Raw genomic sequence first — 17369 nt, 5'->3', positions numbered from 1 at the left:
ATACAACTGGCACAGCGACTGAAAGCAGTGGGAGCGAAAGGAAACGCCTCCGCGTGTGCACCTGTGATACGCTTCGGAGAGTCAGGTCTATTCTCTGCCTGTGGACCACACAAGAACAGCCGCTTTTAGCTGAGCTAAAAGATCTAGAATGGAAATAATTTTTTGTATGTAGTTTTCATACATTAACGATTCTAGCAACTGTAGTACAGCGGATCACTTGGGTAAGTTTAGACTGAACTTTTGTTCTTTCTGTTGATTTGGGCTCTGGACCTCTGCCCCAAAGTGGATCACTATTGCAATATTTACAGGTATTCTATAAGCCAGGAATAGCCAACATGGTGCCCTGGAGGTTATTAAACAACTCCATCATCCCTGACCATTGGCTGTCTTGGCTGGGACTGATGGGAATTGTTGTCCAACAACTTCTGGAGGGCACCATGGTGGTGACCCTGCTATAAGCAATAAGTGTTATCTCCCATATTGCAGATTGGGAGACTGAGGCTGAGAGAAGTGGTGGGGCTTGATGGAGCAGTGTAGCCAGCACTATACGCACAACCAGCAACCAGATGACTGGAGGGCTAATGTTCCTATCTTCAAAAAGGAGAAACCTGGGAACTACAGCCCTGTCAGTCTGTCATCAATCCCTGGGGAAATGCTGGAGATCATAAAACAGTCAGTCAGTAAGCACCTTGAAAACAATGCAGTAATTACTGGAAGCTGACATGGATATGTCAAGAACAAACCCTGCCAGACTAATCTTTGCTCATTTTTTTATTAGGTAACTTCCCTGGTAGACTGTGGGAATGCTGTGGACATAACATATCTTGACTTCAGCAAAGCTTTTGACAAAGTGCCCCATGATATTCCAATTAGCAAGCTAGTTAAATGGGCTAGATGGAACAACTATCTGGTAGATCCATAGCTGGCTACAGAATCATAGAATGCTTATCAATGGTTCCTTCTCAAACTGGGGGGAGGTAGTGAGCGGGTAATGAGCAGGGTACCACAGTGCTCGGTCCTGGGCCCAGTGCTCTTTAACATTTTTATTAATGACTTGGATGAGGTACAGGGAGTGCTTAACAAATCTGCAGATACAAAATTGGGAGATTGTCTTGCTACTACCCTGGAAGACAAACAAAATTCAAAATGATCTTGATAGGCTGCAGCACTAAAAATACCAGAATGAAATTTAACAGGGTTAAGTGCAAATTTGAACTCCTAGGAAAAAGAAACCAAATGCAGTTATAGGATGGGGGATATTTGGCTCAGCAATACCATATGCAATAAAGATCTTGGAACTGTTGATCACAAGCTGAATATGAGCCAACAGTGTGATGTTGCTGCAAAAAAGCAAACACTATTTTAGACTGCATTAACGGAAGTATAGTTTCCAAATTGCGTGAAGTACTAGTTCACCTCTATTCAGTACTAGTTAGGCCTCATCTTGAATAGTCCAGTGAGGATTGAGCATTCTTTTTTACTACAGAAAACTGATTGACTATTGAGGAAAAATTGAAAACTGGATGTGAAGGGGTATCAGATTGAGTATAATGAAACAAACTACATTTATGAAGATGGAGTATCATGGAAGAGGGCATGGTTGACTGCAACAGTGAGCAGGAGCACTCCACATTACTAATTCAAGGAGATAACAAGACAAATTCAAATGTTAAAAAATGGCAGGCAGGCTGTCATGAAAATCTCTCTGAAATGATGTGGAAATCTGTTTTTTATTGTATTTATTCCATTACAACTAAGATAAAATTATTTCAAAGTTATCTATAAATTGTAAACCCAGCTGAATACAGTGTCTTGCAAAAGTAATCAGACCCCTGGCCAATGCTCTCATATTACTGAATTACAAATGGTAATTTTGTTCTGTATATTTCCTTTTGAAACACTGAAACTCAAGATCAATTATATAAGGTGACATTGGTTTTATGCTGGGAAATGTTTGTAAGACACATAAAAACAAACATGTTGCTTACATAAGTATTCAACCCCTGTGCTATGGAAGCTCCCAGTGTACACAGATGAAAGAAATTGCCCTGTTGAAGACACAATTATCTGTGAACCATTAAAGTTGCTGTCACAGTGTCAGGATAAAACCCCCACTGTTGAAGGATCATTGGTCAGGCTGTGGATCTGAAGAAAAACGAAGACCAAAGAGCATTCTACAGAAGTGAGACATAATGAAATACACATGCATAGATTAGGAAAAGGGTACAAAATAATATCCAAATGTTTGGATATCCCACAGTGAGCACAGTTGGATCAATAATCAGGAAGTGGAAGCTGCATCACACCACCCAGGCACTGCCAAGAAAAGGCTGTCCCTCAAAACTCAGTGCTCGAACAAGACTTGTGAGAGAAGCCACAGAGAGGCCAACAATCACTTTGAAGGAGCTACAGAGTTCAGTGCACCAGTGCACCATATCAAGAGCTCTGCATAACACTGGCCTACATGGGAGGGTGGCAAGAAAGAAGCCGTTACTCAACAAGTATGATCTCAAAGAATGTCTGGAGTTTGCCAGAAAGCATGAGTGTCCCAGCTGCGATGTGGGAAAAGGTTTTGTGGTCAGATGAGACCAAGATAGAGCTTTTTGGCCAAAACTCAAAGCGCTATGTGTGGTGCAAACCTAACACTGCCCATGTCTCAAGACACACCATCCCTACAGTGAAGTATGGCGGTGGCAGCATCATGTTGTGGGGATGCTTCTCATCAGCCGGGACTAGGCTTCTCGTTAAAATTGAAGGAATAATGGATGGAGCCAAATACAGGGAAATACTGCAAGAGAACCTGCTTCAGTCTACTAAAAAACTGAAGCTTGGGAGGATTCCCTTTTCAGCAGGACAATGATCCCAAGCACAAGGCCAAAGCAACACTGGAGTGGCTCAAGAACAAAAAGGTGAATGTCCTACAGTGGCCCAAAGTCCTGATCTCAATCCCATTGAGAATCTGTGGTACTTTGAAAATTGCCGTCTGCAAGCAATGTCCAACCAACCTGAAGCGAATCTGCCAAGAAGAATGGGCCAAAATCCCTCCAACACTGTGCAAAGCTTACGTCCAAAAGACTTAAAGCTGTTATTACAGCTAAAGGTGGCTCTACTAAACATTAATGTGTGGGGGCTGAATACTTATGCAAGCAACATGTTTCAATTTTTTATGTTTCTTGCAAACATTTCCCAACAGAAAACCAATGTCACCTCACAATAATTGATCTTGAGTTTCAGTGTTTCAAAATAAAATATCATACAGAACAAAATTACAATGTATTTGTAATTTAGTAATATGAGAGCACTGGTCAGGGGTGTGATTATTTATTTATTTATTGCATTTGTATACCGCCCCATAGTCTAAGCTCTGTGGGCGGTTTACAACAATTAAAAACATTACAAACAAATATACTTTTGCAAGGCACTGTATGTTGACATTGCTCCAACTGTACGTGGTGGAGTTGCTGCACTATTCAGTCTGGAAGTGTTGGTGGAAGCAGGGCTGTGGAGTCAGAGTCGGAGTCATGGAGTCGGAAGCAATTTTGGGTGGAGTCGGAGTCAGTAGAAATGTACTGACTCCGACTTAAAAATAAAATCAATATTTTAATATTAATATTTTAATATTAATATATTAATATACATTTGCCATTTATGAAGGAGTCAGAGTCGGAGTCAGACAGTAGAAAAATTAATATACATTTGCCATTTATGAAGGAGTCAGAGTCGGACAGTAGAAAAATAGAGGAGTCGGACAGTAGAAAAATAGAGGAGTCGGAGTTGAAGGTTTGACATACCGACTCCACAGCCCTGGGTGGAAGTATGGAGATTGTCTCATTATTTACTCCCATATCTTAGACTGCTTTTGCACTTTCGGTGTGAGTTAAGTTCCAGCAAATTGACAGGAACTTCTGATTAATGTAATAATCACAGCAAATATTGCAAAAAAGTAGAAAACAAATTAGGAATCTTCCAAAGAATATCAGCTAGAAATTAGGAATCTTCCAAAGAATATCAGCTAGGAAAAAAACTGGAGTAGGTAATCTTTATCTGGTCAAATTGACTTGTGAAGTTCAGCAAAGATTCCATTTTTATCAGAGCTGGGGCTAATTTACTGATTGTAGGATGTTATCAAAATATTACTCAGGAGATGGTTATGAAATTCAAGAGACTGTTATGAAGTTTAGAATATCTAATGCAATACTCATTTACTATATATTGTAGAGATATAACGGCACCATGTTTTCCTGGGAAATGTATTAATTTCTGTAAAATTATGAATAATGAAAACAAAAAAAATGCATAGGCTCTGTCTTCTACGTGCGTCTACAGACATTATTTCAAGATGTATTTAATTTTCCTATAGAACTGCAGAAAGTCAATCAAGATAGGTTGATTCTCACATGAGACTGGAAAGCCATTTTAATGGATTATGTTCTAAACAAATGCACACTTATAATTCCAAGAAATAGAAAACACAATTTAGGTAGTCTTAATAATTCATGGCAAATATAGGGGAGGTGTGAAGGATGACATTTGGGAAGTTTACCATGTGTTCCCGCAATGAAAATATAATGTTTCAGGACACTTGAATCAAAAAGGGCAACAGTGTCAAAGTTATACTAATCCATCAAGTAGAGTGATGTCTTAGTCCAACTCAGTTACATATAATCTTCTCACAATTTCTTACTCCTGTTGTGGTAAGGAACTGGGAGGGGATAACTGGAAGCTACTTTGATTACACATTTGAACACTAAGTGAGCTATAATACATGGTGGTTTTAAGCCAACATCTCTCTACAGATTCAGAGCAACCTGTTACCATACATGTGTTAAAGAACTTAAATGAAACAAGTAAAAGCAAATAGGCATACAGCAGGCACTATTGATTCCCAATTAAGGAACAAATTAACGTTGAGAGCACTTGACCCCTGAACAAATAATGGTGTAACCCAGTTAGCTTTTCAACAATGTCCTTTCATTAACTGCAACCAATGTCACATAAGTACTGCTGGTCATCTAGCTTGCAGCAGACCTCTTAAACATCTGAAGAATTGTTTTTTGCTTGTTTGACAGCAATTCTGCATCCTTTAAGTCAGAGGTGTTGACACAATTCAAAACATTTCCTCCTCTTACAGCAGGAGAGTTTGTCTGGAGTTTCTTAGAGGGCTTCCAGTTCTCATTGTGGGAGCCTCTGTGTAGTTTTCGTTGACCTGTTTCAGTCTGGCTGTTTGAAGGCTTTGGGTTCTTTGAAAGTCTGGTATGTTTCCTTATAGCTGGAGATTCTTTTACTGACTGAGATGTTGTAGGGCGCAAATGGTACTCATCTGGAGAGCCTTTTTTGCGATTTAGGGTTTTCTGCTCTTTGTCCATTTCTTTCTGAAGCTTTAGAGCCAAACGTCTGTCCTCTTCTTCTTGCTTATATCTTTCATAAAACTGCTGCTCCAAACTTATCTGCTTTTGTATATCATTCATCTCTTCTTCATCAGTTTCTGAGAAAGTTCTTTTCCTTTTATCAGTCAAGCATGAATCCACTGCTGCTTCAGGGAGAGATTCTTGAGATTTTCTCTTTGAAATCTCTTTAGCAATTAGAGAACCATCGTGGTTTTTGTTTTCTCCTGGACTGCTTCCCATCATGTTTGCTAGGTCACAGGTGGCAATGCTGCTGTCTTGCTGGTTACCAGATGGCACCAAAATACGTTTTTCCTGAAGAGCGGTTATTTTTGCATGCTTTGTCAAGGGTGTATTTTTTGTAAAACTGTCATTTTTAAAGTCATAACCAGCTGCACCTCTGTTTGAGAAGGAACACTCTGTCTCATAGTCTTCCCTTTGTGTAACCCTTGATAGTTCATCTGCTACTTCATTTACCTGAGATCTTGAAAAACACAGACCAACAGGATTGGACTCAATTGTAGTGCATACATTTAAGTGAGGAATAGACTCTAATGAGGAATCCTTAGTATTTCTTGCCTGACTGATTGCCTGTAGAGACAGTGTGGGCACTTCATTTCCTCTTCCTTCTTCTGTTGATGTAAAGCTGTTTTTAGTGTTGCTGTTTTCCTGGAAGAAATAAAACAGAGTGCAAATTGTAGATGTCAAATTGGCATTCCTATAGGCAATATAGACTGTGAAAATGTATGGGACATTAACATTCAGATACACATTCCCAACAACTTAAAGATAAAAATGATAGTTTTGAAAGTTTTTCTAATCAGAGAAGATATCACATACATGAGAACACTAAACTCTTCCCTCCTTTACACTATATAGGAAACTAATTTGTATACATTACCTCTGAAAAGGAGTCAGTGCTTTCTTGCTCTACTTTTTTTAAGTGCAACTTTGGAGGCAAAGAATTAGAGGACTTTGGAGACAAATACCTTAAGAAAAAAAGGAACATAAGCATATTTTTACAGTCTGAGGAGAGCAAAGCCTTAAGGCAAAGCCAATATAATTTTTAACTCAAGTGCAATCCTAACCACGCTTACACAGAAGTTGTACCTGTTGAATTCCATGGGGCTTACTCCCAGGTAAGTAGGGTTAGGACTGCGGTTTTACATCTCTTACTTCTAAGAGCAGAGAGTGTACTAAAATGCTATAAAACTCAAGTTTCTTTTATCTTGAGCTACTGCAAAAGTTGCATACACAATAGAGAAAACGAGATATGAGGCTAGATGCAGACTAGTCACACTTAGGTGACACTAAAATATATGTGAGAGTTTAGTCATGGCTAAATTAAGTCCCAATGATATGAGTACACTACGCTCAACATCCAAGGCCCTCCTCCGAGGGAAGCTGACGAGGTGACACAGTGTTTGGAGTGACAAGGATTCCATTTGTGGTAGATTTCCATCCATCTCCTAACTATCACCGAGCAATCAGGAAGAGCTACCCATTGCTGGCAAACTCTGAACATCTTGCTAGAGCCATCAGCAGGCCTCCTAATTTGCCATCCTCCTAATTTGCGCAGACTGTTAGTGAGAGCTGTGCTTAAGCCACAGTTCCTGGGTCTCATCCTTGTCAGCTGTGTGTACCTCAGGGAGACAGCTACTTTTACAAGCACTAGGACAGGCAGGACATATTACATCAAACAGAACATCACCTGCAGGTCCTGCAATATAATTTATGTCATCGAATGCAAAAGACCAGGATGTCATATCCAATACGTAGGAAAAACCACAACTGACCTACGCACACACTTCAGAAACCACAAATCAGCAATCTTAACAAAAGAAGTGAAGCAACCAGTTGCAAAACATTTCAACACTGAGGGTCACAGCCTGTTGGACTTTTCTATAACAGCGATAGAGATGCCAACAGATCCAGCAGCATTGACTAAAAGGGAGAACTTTTGGATTTACTCTCTGGACACATTGGCACCACATGGCCTGAACCTGGAGGACAGTACCACCACTACTTAGCTTCTGCAAATGAAGCCCCTCTGAGCATTCCATCCTCAAAGCTCTATAACTGCCATCTTGGTAACAGCATTTATATGTTAGCAGCTGATGAAGGCGGAAGTTGAAATGTTTTGTTAATACAATAAAAACCTCTGTTTTGTTAATCTTTAAAAAATATTTAAAAGCAATTCCAACACAGACGCAGACTGGGATAAAGTCTCTACTTAAAAGATTTGTTGAAAGAGGAAGATCTCCAGTAGGCACTGAAAAGATAACAGAGATAGCTCCTGTCTAATATTTAAGGTGGTTCATGACAGATGCTATTGGAGGTCACTGATTCATAGGGTCGCCATAAGTCGTAATCGACTTGAAGGCACATAACAACAAAATATTTAAGGGGAGTGAATTCCAAAGGATGCCACAACACTAAAGGTCTTCTTCCTATGTTGTGCAGAATGGACCTCCTGATACGATGGTATCTGCAGGAGGCCCTCACCTGCAGAACGCAAAGATCAACTGGGTATATAAGGGGTAAGACAATCTTTCATAGATCATATCATAAAGCTTCTATCATCAAACTGGGAAACTCCCTCCACATAAGAGTATACAATGAATTATGAACCAACAAACCATGGGAACAAATGACTAGATCCAACTTACTTTTTAATGTCCTCAGAACTGCACAATTTGTTTTTTGATGTTTTGCAAGAATCAGAGGGGGATGGGCGAGGTGACAGACTGCTGCATATATGCTCCTCAGTAGAGCTATTCTTCAATGACAAAAAAGCACACAAATGAAAACCATGTTTTTATACAGCTATTGTAACTGCATTAATCCCTTTTTGGTAAAATTTAACACAATGCTAATGTACACAAATGATTTTTTATTTTTATTATTATTTATTAAGTTTATATCCCGCCCTTCTTCCCAGAAGGAGCCCAGAACGCTAAAACACTATAAAACATCATAAAAACAGACATTAAAACATATTAAAACATAATAAAAATATTAAAAACACATTAAAACATCTTTACAGCGTATTTTTTTAAAAAGCTTTAAAAACATCTTTAAAAAGCAGTTCCAACACAGATGCAGACTGGGATACAGTCTCTACTTAAAAAGGCTTGTTGAAAGAAGAAGGACTTCAGTAGGCACCAAAAAGATAACAGAGATGTCACCTGTCTAATATTTAAGGGGTGGGAATTCCAAAGCGTATAATTTAGCCCATTACAAACAAGTTCTGTAATATCCACACTGTTCCCAACAAAGGAAATATTAGGGCCCTTGTTGGTATTGTATACAGTTTTCCCTGAGCGCTTGAACAAAGTGCTATCAAAGTGACACCACCCACCAGATCTCCATAATAAGAAGCGGAAGAAAAGAGGAGAGATTGCGTGATAGACGAGGACTGTAAGTTCTTTTCCCTGCTCATATGTCTGATTCAAGAGTTCAAGGACAGAGCCTCTGAGGGGGCTCTGATGTAAAACACTAATGCAAGAAAGCACTGCTAATGAGACCAAGCTTAGGTGGGACTGTGTTTGGCCTAGGTTTTCATTGCCGCCGCCCCCCTGCAATCGCAAAAGAAAATGGATTTTGGCCTTTAACTGGTTTAACATAAGTGCCTATTTAGCTAGGAACACTTCTAGGTTTAAATTAGGGATTAATTCATAGCCATCATTCTGAACTAGAAGTAGGAATATTAAGAAAAAGTATTCACAAATTAAGCCCACTAATCATACATTTGTAACAGAACTGTGTTAATCTGCAGTAATTTCAGAAGTTAGAATTCTGCCAAGATTCATTTTTTAAATTTTAACACTGTTTTCAACTTCAGTTTGAACAAAATATACAAAGTAGGTAGACATTGTGAAACTCAGGGGAAATGCTATGTTGAGATAGTGAACTTCAAGAACAATTTTTAAATATGTTAAGAGTATTTGTCCCCTATTTTCATGTATATGAATATTAGGCAGGTGCCATCTCTGCTATCTTTTTGGCACCTTTTGAAGACTTTCCTCTTTCAAGTTGAGACCTATCCCAGTGTGCGTCTGTGTTAGAATTGCTTGTTAATATGTTTTTTTAAATAATGTTTTTAACCCTTTAAAATGTTTTTAAAGTTGTTTTGTTTTAATGTATTTTATGATGTTTTAAAGTGTTTTTAGCGCTTCTGTTTGCCGCTCTGGGCTCCTGCTGGGAGGGAGGACGGGATATAAATCAAATAATAAATAAATAAAAATAAATAAATGTACAAAGCTGATATGGGCTCTTTAGATAAATTATACTGAAATATTGGTAAGTACCCTCTTCAAATTTTAAGATTCAAAGTACCATTTAGGAAAATAAGCTGAGAATTTAATTGTACTGAGATGTCTACCATCAAGTTCAAGATACTACTTAAAATCTCATCTTGATCAAGTTTACCAGATTGAAATTTAGTTCCCGTGCTAACATTTCGTCTTGTAATAATTGTTCTTCCATCTGTTTTTTCCTTTCTTCTGCTAGCCTCTGCTCTTCTTCCTCTTCTGCCAACAGTCTTTGAATATACTCTTCACTTGCTTTGCTTTCTTCTTGTTCATGAGCCAGTCGTTCTGCTTCTACCTGAAGTAAGAGTTTATTATAATTTATTTCTAACTTTTTCTCAGTTTTCAGTTTACCGTATATTCCGGCGTATAAGACGACTTTTTAACCCAGGAAAATCTTCTCAAAAGTTGGGGGTCGTCTTATACGCCGGGTGCTGAAAAAGAGCGGGAAAATTAAGTCAAAAAATGGCAGACAATAACGAAGCGGCAATGGCAGGCGGGGGTAGAGCCGCTTGTGCTGCAGCCGCGGGGCCGATAAGCAAGGTCGCGGCGCAGAAAATCAATAAAGGAACGGCTAGGTAAAAAAGGCAAAAAACCCGCCGCCGCTAAGGAAGCAGGAGGAGGCAGCCGCAGCCACCGTATGCAGGGACCGTTGCGGCACGAAACTGTCAGACAGCGAGGCTCAAGGCAGTCCGAGATAAAAGCCGCAAAGGGAGAGAGAGAGCCGCAGCCGCAGACTCTCAATGAAATATTCCCGGGACGGGGGAGACTCAAACGGCCAGGAACGGGAGGGAAATAACGACGGGAGCTGCAGCCGCAAGCTCCCGCTGGGAATAGAGAGAACCGCAGCCGCGGTCCCTCTGATGGCCGTTGGATGAAAGGCTGGGAAAATCAACGGCCCGAGCAACAGGGAACCCCCCCCAAGGGAACTCCCCAGGAATGGAAAACACGATGTTAGATACAAGACAGAGGGAAGGGAACACTTGGTAAACACACAGTCACAAAACCTCCACACTCTGTCAAACAAATACAGCAACAAAAAACACAGAAAACTTAGCTAAGCTACGCTATAGGATCTCAATCTTGTTCGTACGAAGGCAAGAATGAACTGGAGAGTGGGAGGGGCCTGACGCCCCTAGTCTTGACTTCAAAGACATTCTTGCCTTCGCACGATAGGCTTTGTATACAACAACCAGCCAATCGCCGGTAAGGTACATCGCTTGCATGTCATAAGCAGGGGTAGACTTATACGGCGAGTATATCCCAAACTCTATATTTTAACTGGAAAAGTTGGGGGTCGTCTTATACGCCCAGTCGTCTTATACGCCGGAATATATGGTATTTTTTATGTAATTCACACACACACAACCTGGTGCCCTCCGAATGCTTGGTATGGTAACTCCCATCTCTGATCGTTGGCCATACTGACTGAGGCAGATGGGAGTTGTCATCCAAAATATCTGGAAGACACCAGGTTGGGGAATTGTGATGTAACGGATGCGTTTCTCAGGGAAGAGTCCATCCACATTTTGGCTTGGCTTAGTAACTAGCCGTTTTGTGGTTGCCACTAACTCTTGCTTTCCCTGAATTCAGGAAAGGTTTTTATTTTGACTGCAAGTTTTTGTAGATCTTTTTGGATACCGATTAGTGGACCCCACACAGCTTTCTAGATTTACCTTGGTTATCTCTGCTTCATACTCCTGCCTTAATTCTCCAGGTTTACTTAAACAGTGCACTGGCTGAGGTATGCATGCTATCCAGAAAAAAAAAGAAAAATGGGGAAGATATTGTTATTAAAGAACCAATTAAAGACTGCAGTATTCATATGAAGACGTATAAAGTTGCAATTTAAATATTTTAAGTCATATCCAATGCAGTTAATCATTTAAGTGCTATTCTCTCATCATTGAAATAGTTTCTGACTTCCCTGACACAGAAGGATTAAGTAAACCTCCAATATAAAGAAGAAAAAGGAGGTTACAAACTTTTTCAAGAGAAATTGCAATTGTTTGTTTCACCTTTTGCTGGGATTAGCACCCTTTAATTTGGCATTGCTAGTAATGGACAAATTCTTGGGCCAAGATCCAAAGAACTATGCCACTAGTTCTATGAACCCAAAAGGGCTTTAACAGCTACTGAGAGGGAATATTCAAAAGGAATTTATGATATGGCATAGAGACATAATGTTCAAAGGAAACAAAAAATTTAAATTCCACTGGGCAAGCTCCTTGTATAAACCTAAGCTTTGGCCCCGCTGTTTTCTAACCCACTCAGCAAAACAAAAGCGCTCAAACTTAAAAGAGTTCACTTTCAGCAATGGTTACTCTTCCATAAAGTACTGTATTACTTCAAACTTGCAAGTAAGTCAGAAAATGTTGGTACCCACAAATGTTTTACTATCCACCTGTTCACATTCAAGATTGACAGCACACCAAATGGCTTGAAAAACATCCCTCAACAAAGTAGTCCTCTTTGAGCTTTCAAATGTGTCCTTGTCTGGTCACCTAGATATTTTTACTTTCTACAGACCACAAAGTGGGTGGCTAGATACAAGCTTATTTCACTATTTTCCCCAAAATATTATTCCAACTTGTTAAACATTGATGACATAATTATACATGCCAGGCCATATGTGCCAATTTTACTCACTATCTTCTACATCCTGTCCACTAATTCTGTGTTGACATTCTTCTGGAAAATATTTCTGAATCTTCTCCCATAATTCCAAATTTATAAGAGTGTTCTTGCGGGCATTATATCGTGCCCAAGAAGAGACTCGCCGACGACAAAAAGGGCAGCACAGACTGGCCTTTTCCACTGTAAGCTGGAAACAGGAATTGCATAGAGTATGGTGGCATGGCAATGTGACTGGTTCCAGGAAAATTTCCATGCAAATATTACAGCGACAGTCAGATAAGGAGAGTGGAACCTCTGATTCCTTTGGCATGTTCAGTCCAGCATGGGAAGGTGTGACTAATGAAGCATCAGCATCTGAAACCATGACACAGCATCTGCTTAGAACCATCAAAAATGCAGTAAGTTTTCACTACTGAGTCAACTATTTGGTTCTCTTTGCCCTGTAAGCGTTCTCATCCTCCTCCTCTAATTTAACCTTTTCTCACACCGTTCCCATGGTATATGCATGTATGTTGCTTGCTGTGTAAGCTGTTTCGCTACTGTATAGATCAGCCCTATTAATTGTGAGCGAGCATCAACGGATTCAGTATTCATTACAGCTCACTCTTGCTTTTATTTTATATCTGTTTCCAACCTACAACTTGAAATTTCAGAGGCGTCAGGCTTGTGTGTTCCCCCCTCTCTTCCCAATTATGTGGAAGGAGGAGTTTTACCAAGTTTAGTTTTGCTGTTAAAGAATCTTAGCTTAATGTATGAACCAAGGATCCTAGTTTAGAACAAACTGTAGTCAGTGTCATAATAACCATGGATTATGAAGCTGGCTCATTAAACTAACAGTTGTTTGTTTTGAACTAGGATCCCTTGGTTTATACGTAATACTAAGCCAAGGTTCTTGAACATGCAAGCCCATTCATGTTTGTGGACACGTAGTATTGAACCATGGTTTAGGACTGGAGTGGGGAACCTCTGGCCTGTGGGACCAAACTTCACCTCCCAGGCCAATGGAGACTGCTTCTCCTCCCAGTGCTGCTTTTCGAACCTCTGTAACAGGAGGTTCAAAGAGCAGCATAGGACTGTTTGAAAGCTCTTTCCCCAACAGCCCCTTGTGGTTCTTTAAACCTCAGATTTGCTGAAGTTTAAGGAGCAGCATGGAGCTGCTTACAAAGGGCTTTCAAACAGCCCCATGCTGTGCTTTTTAAGTCCCAACAATCAAGGAGACAAAGCACATCACCTGATGTCATGCTCATCTGTTAAATTTGGCCTGCAAGGCCAATCCTGATGAGGACATGTCCTGTGGAGTCAAAATGAACCCCTGGTTCAGCATTACCAGACCAGAAGGTAGCCCAGCAAAAACAAACAAACAAACAAACAGTAAATAAATTGTGGATACCGTCTTGCAGTGGAAACTTACGTAGGCATGGTTCAGATTGGGATGTATAGCAGCAGTTTTTTTGAGGGGCCAGGGTAGTTTTAATTTATGTTGTATATAATTATATTACTAGTAAAGGAGAAGAAAGCTAGAGCACAAATTCGGAATTTATCAGTATGGTGTAGTGGTTAAGGCTTAGCCATGAGCTCACTGGGTGATCCTGGGCCAGTCAACACTAGTCCTACTCAGAACTTTGGTGTACAAAGCCCTATACAGCTTGGGACCAGGATACCTGAAAGACCGTCTTATCCCTTATATACCCAGCTGATCACTGCACTCTGCAGGTGAGGGCCTCCTGCAGATACCATCTTATCAGGAGGTCCATTTTGCACAACATAGGAAAGGGACTTTTAGTGTGGTGGCACCTGTCAGACCTCCACTCTTGCGCTAGCCCCGGCACGGATCTCTCACAATCCCACCACTAGGCGTCACTATCTGACACACTGGAAAGCAATGCTGCCTTTAACAGATTGTTATTAAGTGTCTAGGTAGACTTTCAGGCCACAACCCCCCCTGTATCTTTCTGTCTTTAAAGACTTCAGCCCTGGCTTGCCTTTGGATACGTGCTGCTGATACACTAATCATTCACTGCTGCTACCATAGATACTGGTTCCAGCTTTGGTTTTTGCTCTGCCCACCCTTCTCCTCTGTATGAACCCAGCCAAGGATCAGGCATGTTGTTAAACCCAAACAGATTTATTAAATAACACTGGGAATAAACAAGATTACTTTGAATTCAGTTGTCATGCGTGTGGTTACATATAAAATGATCTTCAACATATTATAGTTTATCTTACTTCATATACTTCAGTCTTAAACCTGCCTCACTACCTGTCTAAATACACATCCACCCCTCACTCTCTTCAACCCAAAACCAAAACCGAATCCCTGACCAACTGTCATTCTCCCATATATACACTCAACCACCCAGATGCTCAGCCAATCACAACACAGCATTCCTCAACATTCCATGTGTACTCCCCCCTCCCAAGTCACTCTAAAAAAGCACAAAAAAGGAGCATGTTAGCCAATAAGAAGAGTCCTTGTCCTTTTGTGCTGATTGGAGCCAGTCAGTGAAAGGGAGTGAGTCAGGCACTGAGAAGACTCTTCTCAGCAGCTAACACACAACCTCCTTGTTCATTCTGTTTTGATCCTAGGGACGTCTGTTTAGTGCAGTGCAAGCTTGCAAGATGACAGGAAAAGCAAGGGAGATGAGGGAAAGTGGAAAAAGGGGTATGGCTGTGAGGGTGTGTGGCATGACTGTCATGAAGGGACCCTGCACTTCTGAACTAGCCCCTACTATACTGTAATGAGCCTGTTACCAGCTCTCACGTTTTACTGATTCAAAGTGGCTGAAGTGGCCTAAAATACTGCTTCCTAACCCTAAAATACACAAGGAGAATGACCAAACAGAAACCTGCAACTTTTCCCCCCATGTGCCTCTGGAGCTCCTACTTTTAGTATTATAGATCACCACTTAATATTTACATGGCATAGACAAGTATTTTCATTACACTTTGGCATTACACTGTTTAAAAGTACTCAGTTTTTTAAAAGCAGCTTGCCAGTTTAGCCACTAACGTGGCTTTACAAAATAACATCCATAGGTACAGCATACTAGTGCTTGAACAACAGAATGTCAATTCAAAGTACTAATAATTTGTAAACAGAAAAAAGGGGGGGAGAAACAGTTCCCATAAACAGACGCAGGCTGCATCCAATACACACTTACCTGGACGTAAACCCCATTGAAAATGGAGCTTACTTCTGAGTAGACATGCATTGGATTGCGGCCCAACTCGTATCTAGGCAAACCAGGAAGAATCATCAGCCATATTCCATTTGCCTCTAATGCGAAACTCACCGACATTCGATCACATCGTTTTCTGGTTTAAGCTTGTTTTAATAAGATTTTTGCTAAAAGACTCTACAGATACGTGCGTGCAAACAAGAAGTTTAGGTCAAAAGTATTCTCAATTCCCATTCACGAACTTTTCACCCCAGGTGCGACTCCAACTGTTACTCGTTTCTTTTTCCCATTTTCTCCAAGCGAGAAAGGTTTTCGGTATCCCCCGTTAGGAACAAAGGCCAAGAAGCCACTCGACTTCTACATCACAAGCGAAAACAGGGCAGGCAACAGCTAGAGATGTGAAGACCCGGGGGAAAAACAAGATCCCCCTCGGTTGGTTTGTTTTCTCGGGCCTTTACATTTCTAGGTCAGACACTTAGGAAACATCCGTTTCAGGGGACAGACTGACAACAGAGAAATGGTGTAAATCAGTTCTACTCCATCGGACAAACTAAGGGACACCTGCCGTGGGCCTTCCAGAACTACTTACCGTTCCGTTACTTGAGCTCTCGTTGCTAGGCGCCAAATAGAGACCCCGGAAAAGGAAAACGCGCACAGGGCCAACGGTGACCTCTCGCGGGGCTTCCAAGGTGCCGCCTCGCGCGCAAGCCCAACGGCTTGTTTTCAACTCCTATAGGGATTTCTATGCCGCCCCTTCACGCACGAGCGAGAACAGACTACAGCCAATCACACAACGGCGTAGAGGACTTCCCTGCCTCCTTCTACTTCTGTGGTCCTGCAGCATTTTAGGACCCCTGAAGGGTCAAGCCTTAGATCCTTATGATTTTTACACAGCCTTCCAAAATGACTGTCGAACACATATCTGTCTCACAGACTTAAATAACATTCACGGATCCCATATTTCAAAGTGCCGCGATGGCAGAAAAGCATGGATCTAACACGGCTCTTTAGTATGCTTAATGTAAATTAAATATTTTTTAAAAATTCCATTAGCTGAACACATGGTGATGGTAGAACAGGGAAAGAAGAAACATGAGGGAAATTGTTATTAATAACTTCCAACTTGAAATTATAAAAATGATAATTCTGTACAAAGTTTGGAACAGAGAAATGAAAGCCTATTTTCTCCACAATCAGCTCATGAAAAGAAAGATGTATTTGATCAAGAACCTATTGATGCAGCAGTTGGACAACAGCATTGTGCAAAAGTGGCTGGTGGACATGCTTAGTCGCCTAAAGCAAACTGTTTCCATTAGCCATACCTGGATGGGAATGGGTTGATTCTGCCAATCAGTTGTGAAGTCTTTTTGAAGCTGAATTTTAAAAAAAACATTCAAGCTGACCCCACCAGGTTTTACAGTAAAACGGGGTGGGGTCTGCCTCGCTTCATGTGCCCCCATTTTCAGAAGAGAGGTGGAGACGCACTGGAACTAGCAGAACAGTGTGTTTCTACCCATAGACTAGGGAGATCAGAGTTCATATCCCCACTTGGGCATGAAGCTCACTGGGTGACCTTGGGTCATTCACTATCACTTAGTCTAACCTACATCACAGAGTTACTGTGAGGATAAACAGAGGAGAGGGAAATCACGATACCTTGAAGAAAACATGGGATATAAATGTAATAATAAAATAAAAGGATTGGGACCAGGTTATCTGAAAGAGCGCCTTCTCTGATGTATACTTACATAGATCTTGATCCTTGTTGAAGGCATACTGTGGGTGCCTTTGCCAATTGAAATGAGGGAGGTAACCTCCAGTGAGAGGGTCTTTTCAGTAGTGGTACCTAGTTGTGGAAC

General features: G+C 40.8%; 1 protein-coding gene across 3 annotated transcripts; it reads right to left on the bottom strand.

Moving 5' to 3' along the window:
* Positions 1 to 4386: 4386 nt before the first annotated feature.
* RNF168 (ring finger protein 168) lies at positions 4387 to 16239 on the bottom strand. Of its 3 annotated transcripts, none has more exons than XM_061636630.1 (7): positions 16100 to 16239; positions 12344 to 12685; positions 11371 to 11447; positions 9844 to 9992; positions 8054 to 8158; positions 6286 to 6373; positions 4387 to 6053 (listed from the first exon to the last, which is right to left on the bottom strand). In XM_061636630.1, the coding sequence occupies exons 2-7, from the start codon at positions 12639 to 12641 to the stop codon at positions 5013 to 5015; spliced, it is 1758 nt and encodes a 585-aa protein (XP_061492614.1). In that variant the 5' UTR covers positions 12642 to 12685; positions 16100 to 16239; the 3' UTR covers positions 4387 to 5012. The 3 variants fall into 3 exon arrangements, with proteins under 3 accessions (XP_061492614.1, XP_061492612.1, XP_061492613.1); XM_061636628.1 differs by having other exon boundaries at positions 8054 to 8163; positions 9816 to 9992; positions 16100 to 16238; XM_061636629.1 differs by lacking the exon at positions 16100 to 16239 and adding an exon at positions 15625 to 16053 and having other exon boundaries at positions 8054 to 8163; positions 9816 to 9992.
* Positions 16240 to 17369: the final 1130 nt, after the last annotated feature.

Source organism: Rhineura floridana, chromosome 7 (assembly GCF_030035675.1).
Source record: "Rhineura floridana isolate rRhiFlo1 chromosome 7, rRhiFlo1.hap2, whole genome shotgun sequence".
Taxonomy (NCBI): domain Eukaryota; kingdom Metazoa; phylum Chordata; class Lepidosauria; order Squamata; family Rhineuridae; genus Rhineura; species Rhineura floridana.
This window is presented reverse-complemented; position numbering and strand designations above follow the sequence as displayed.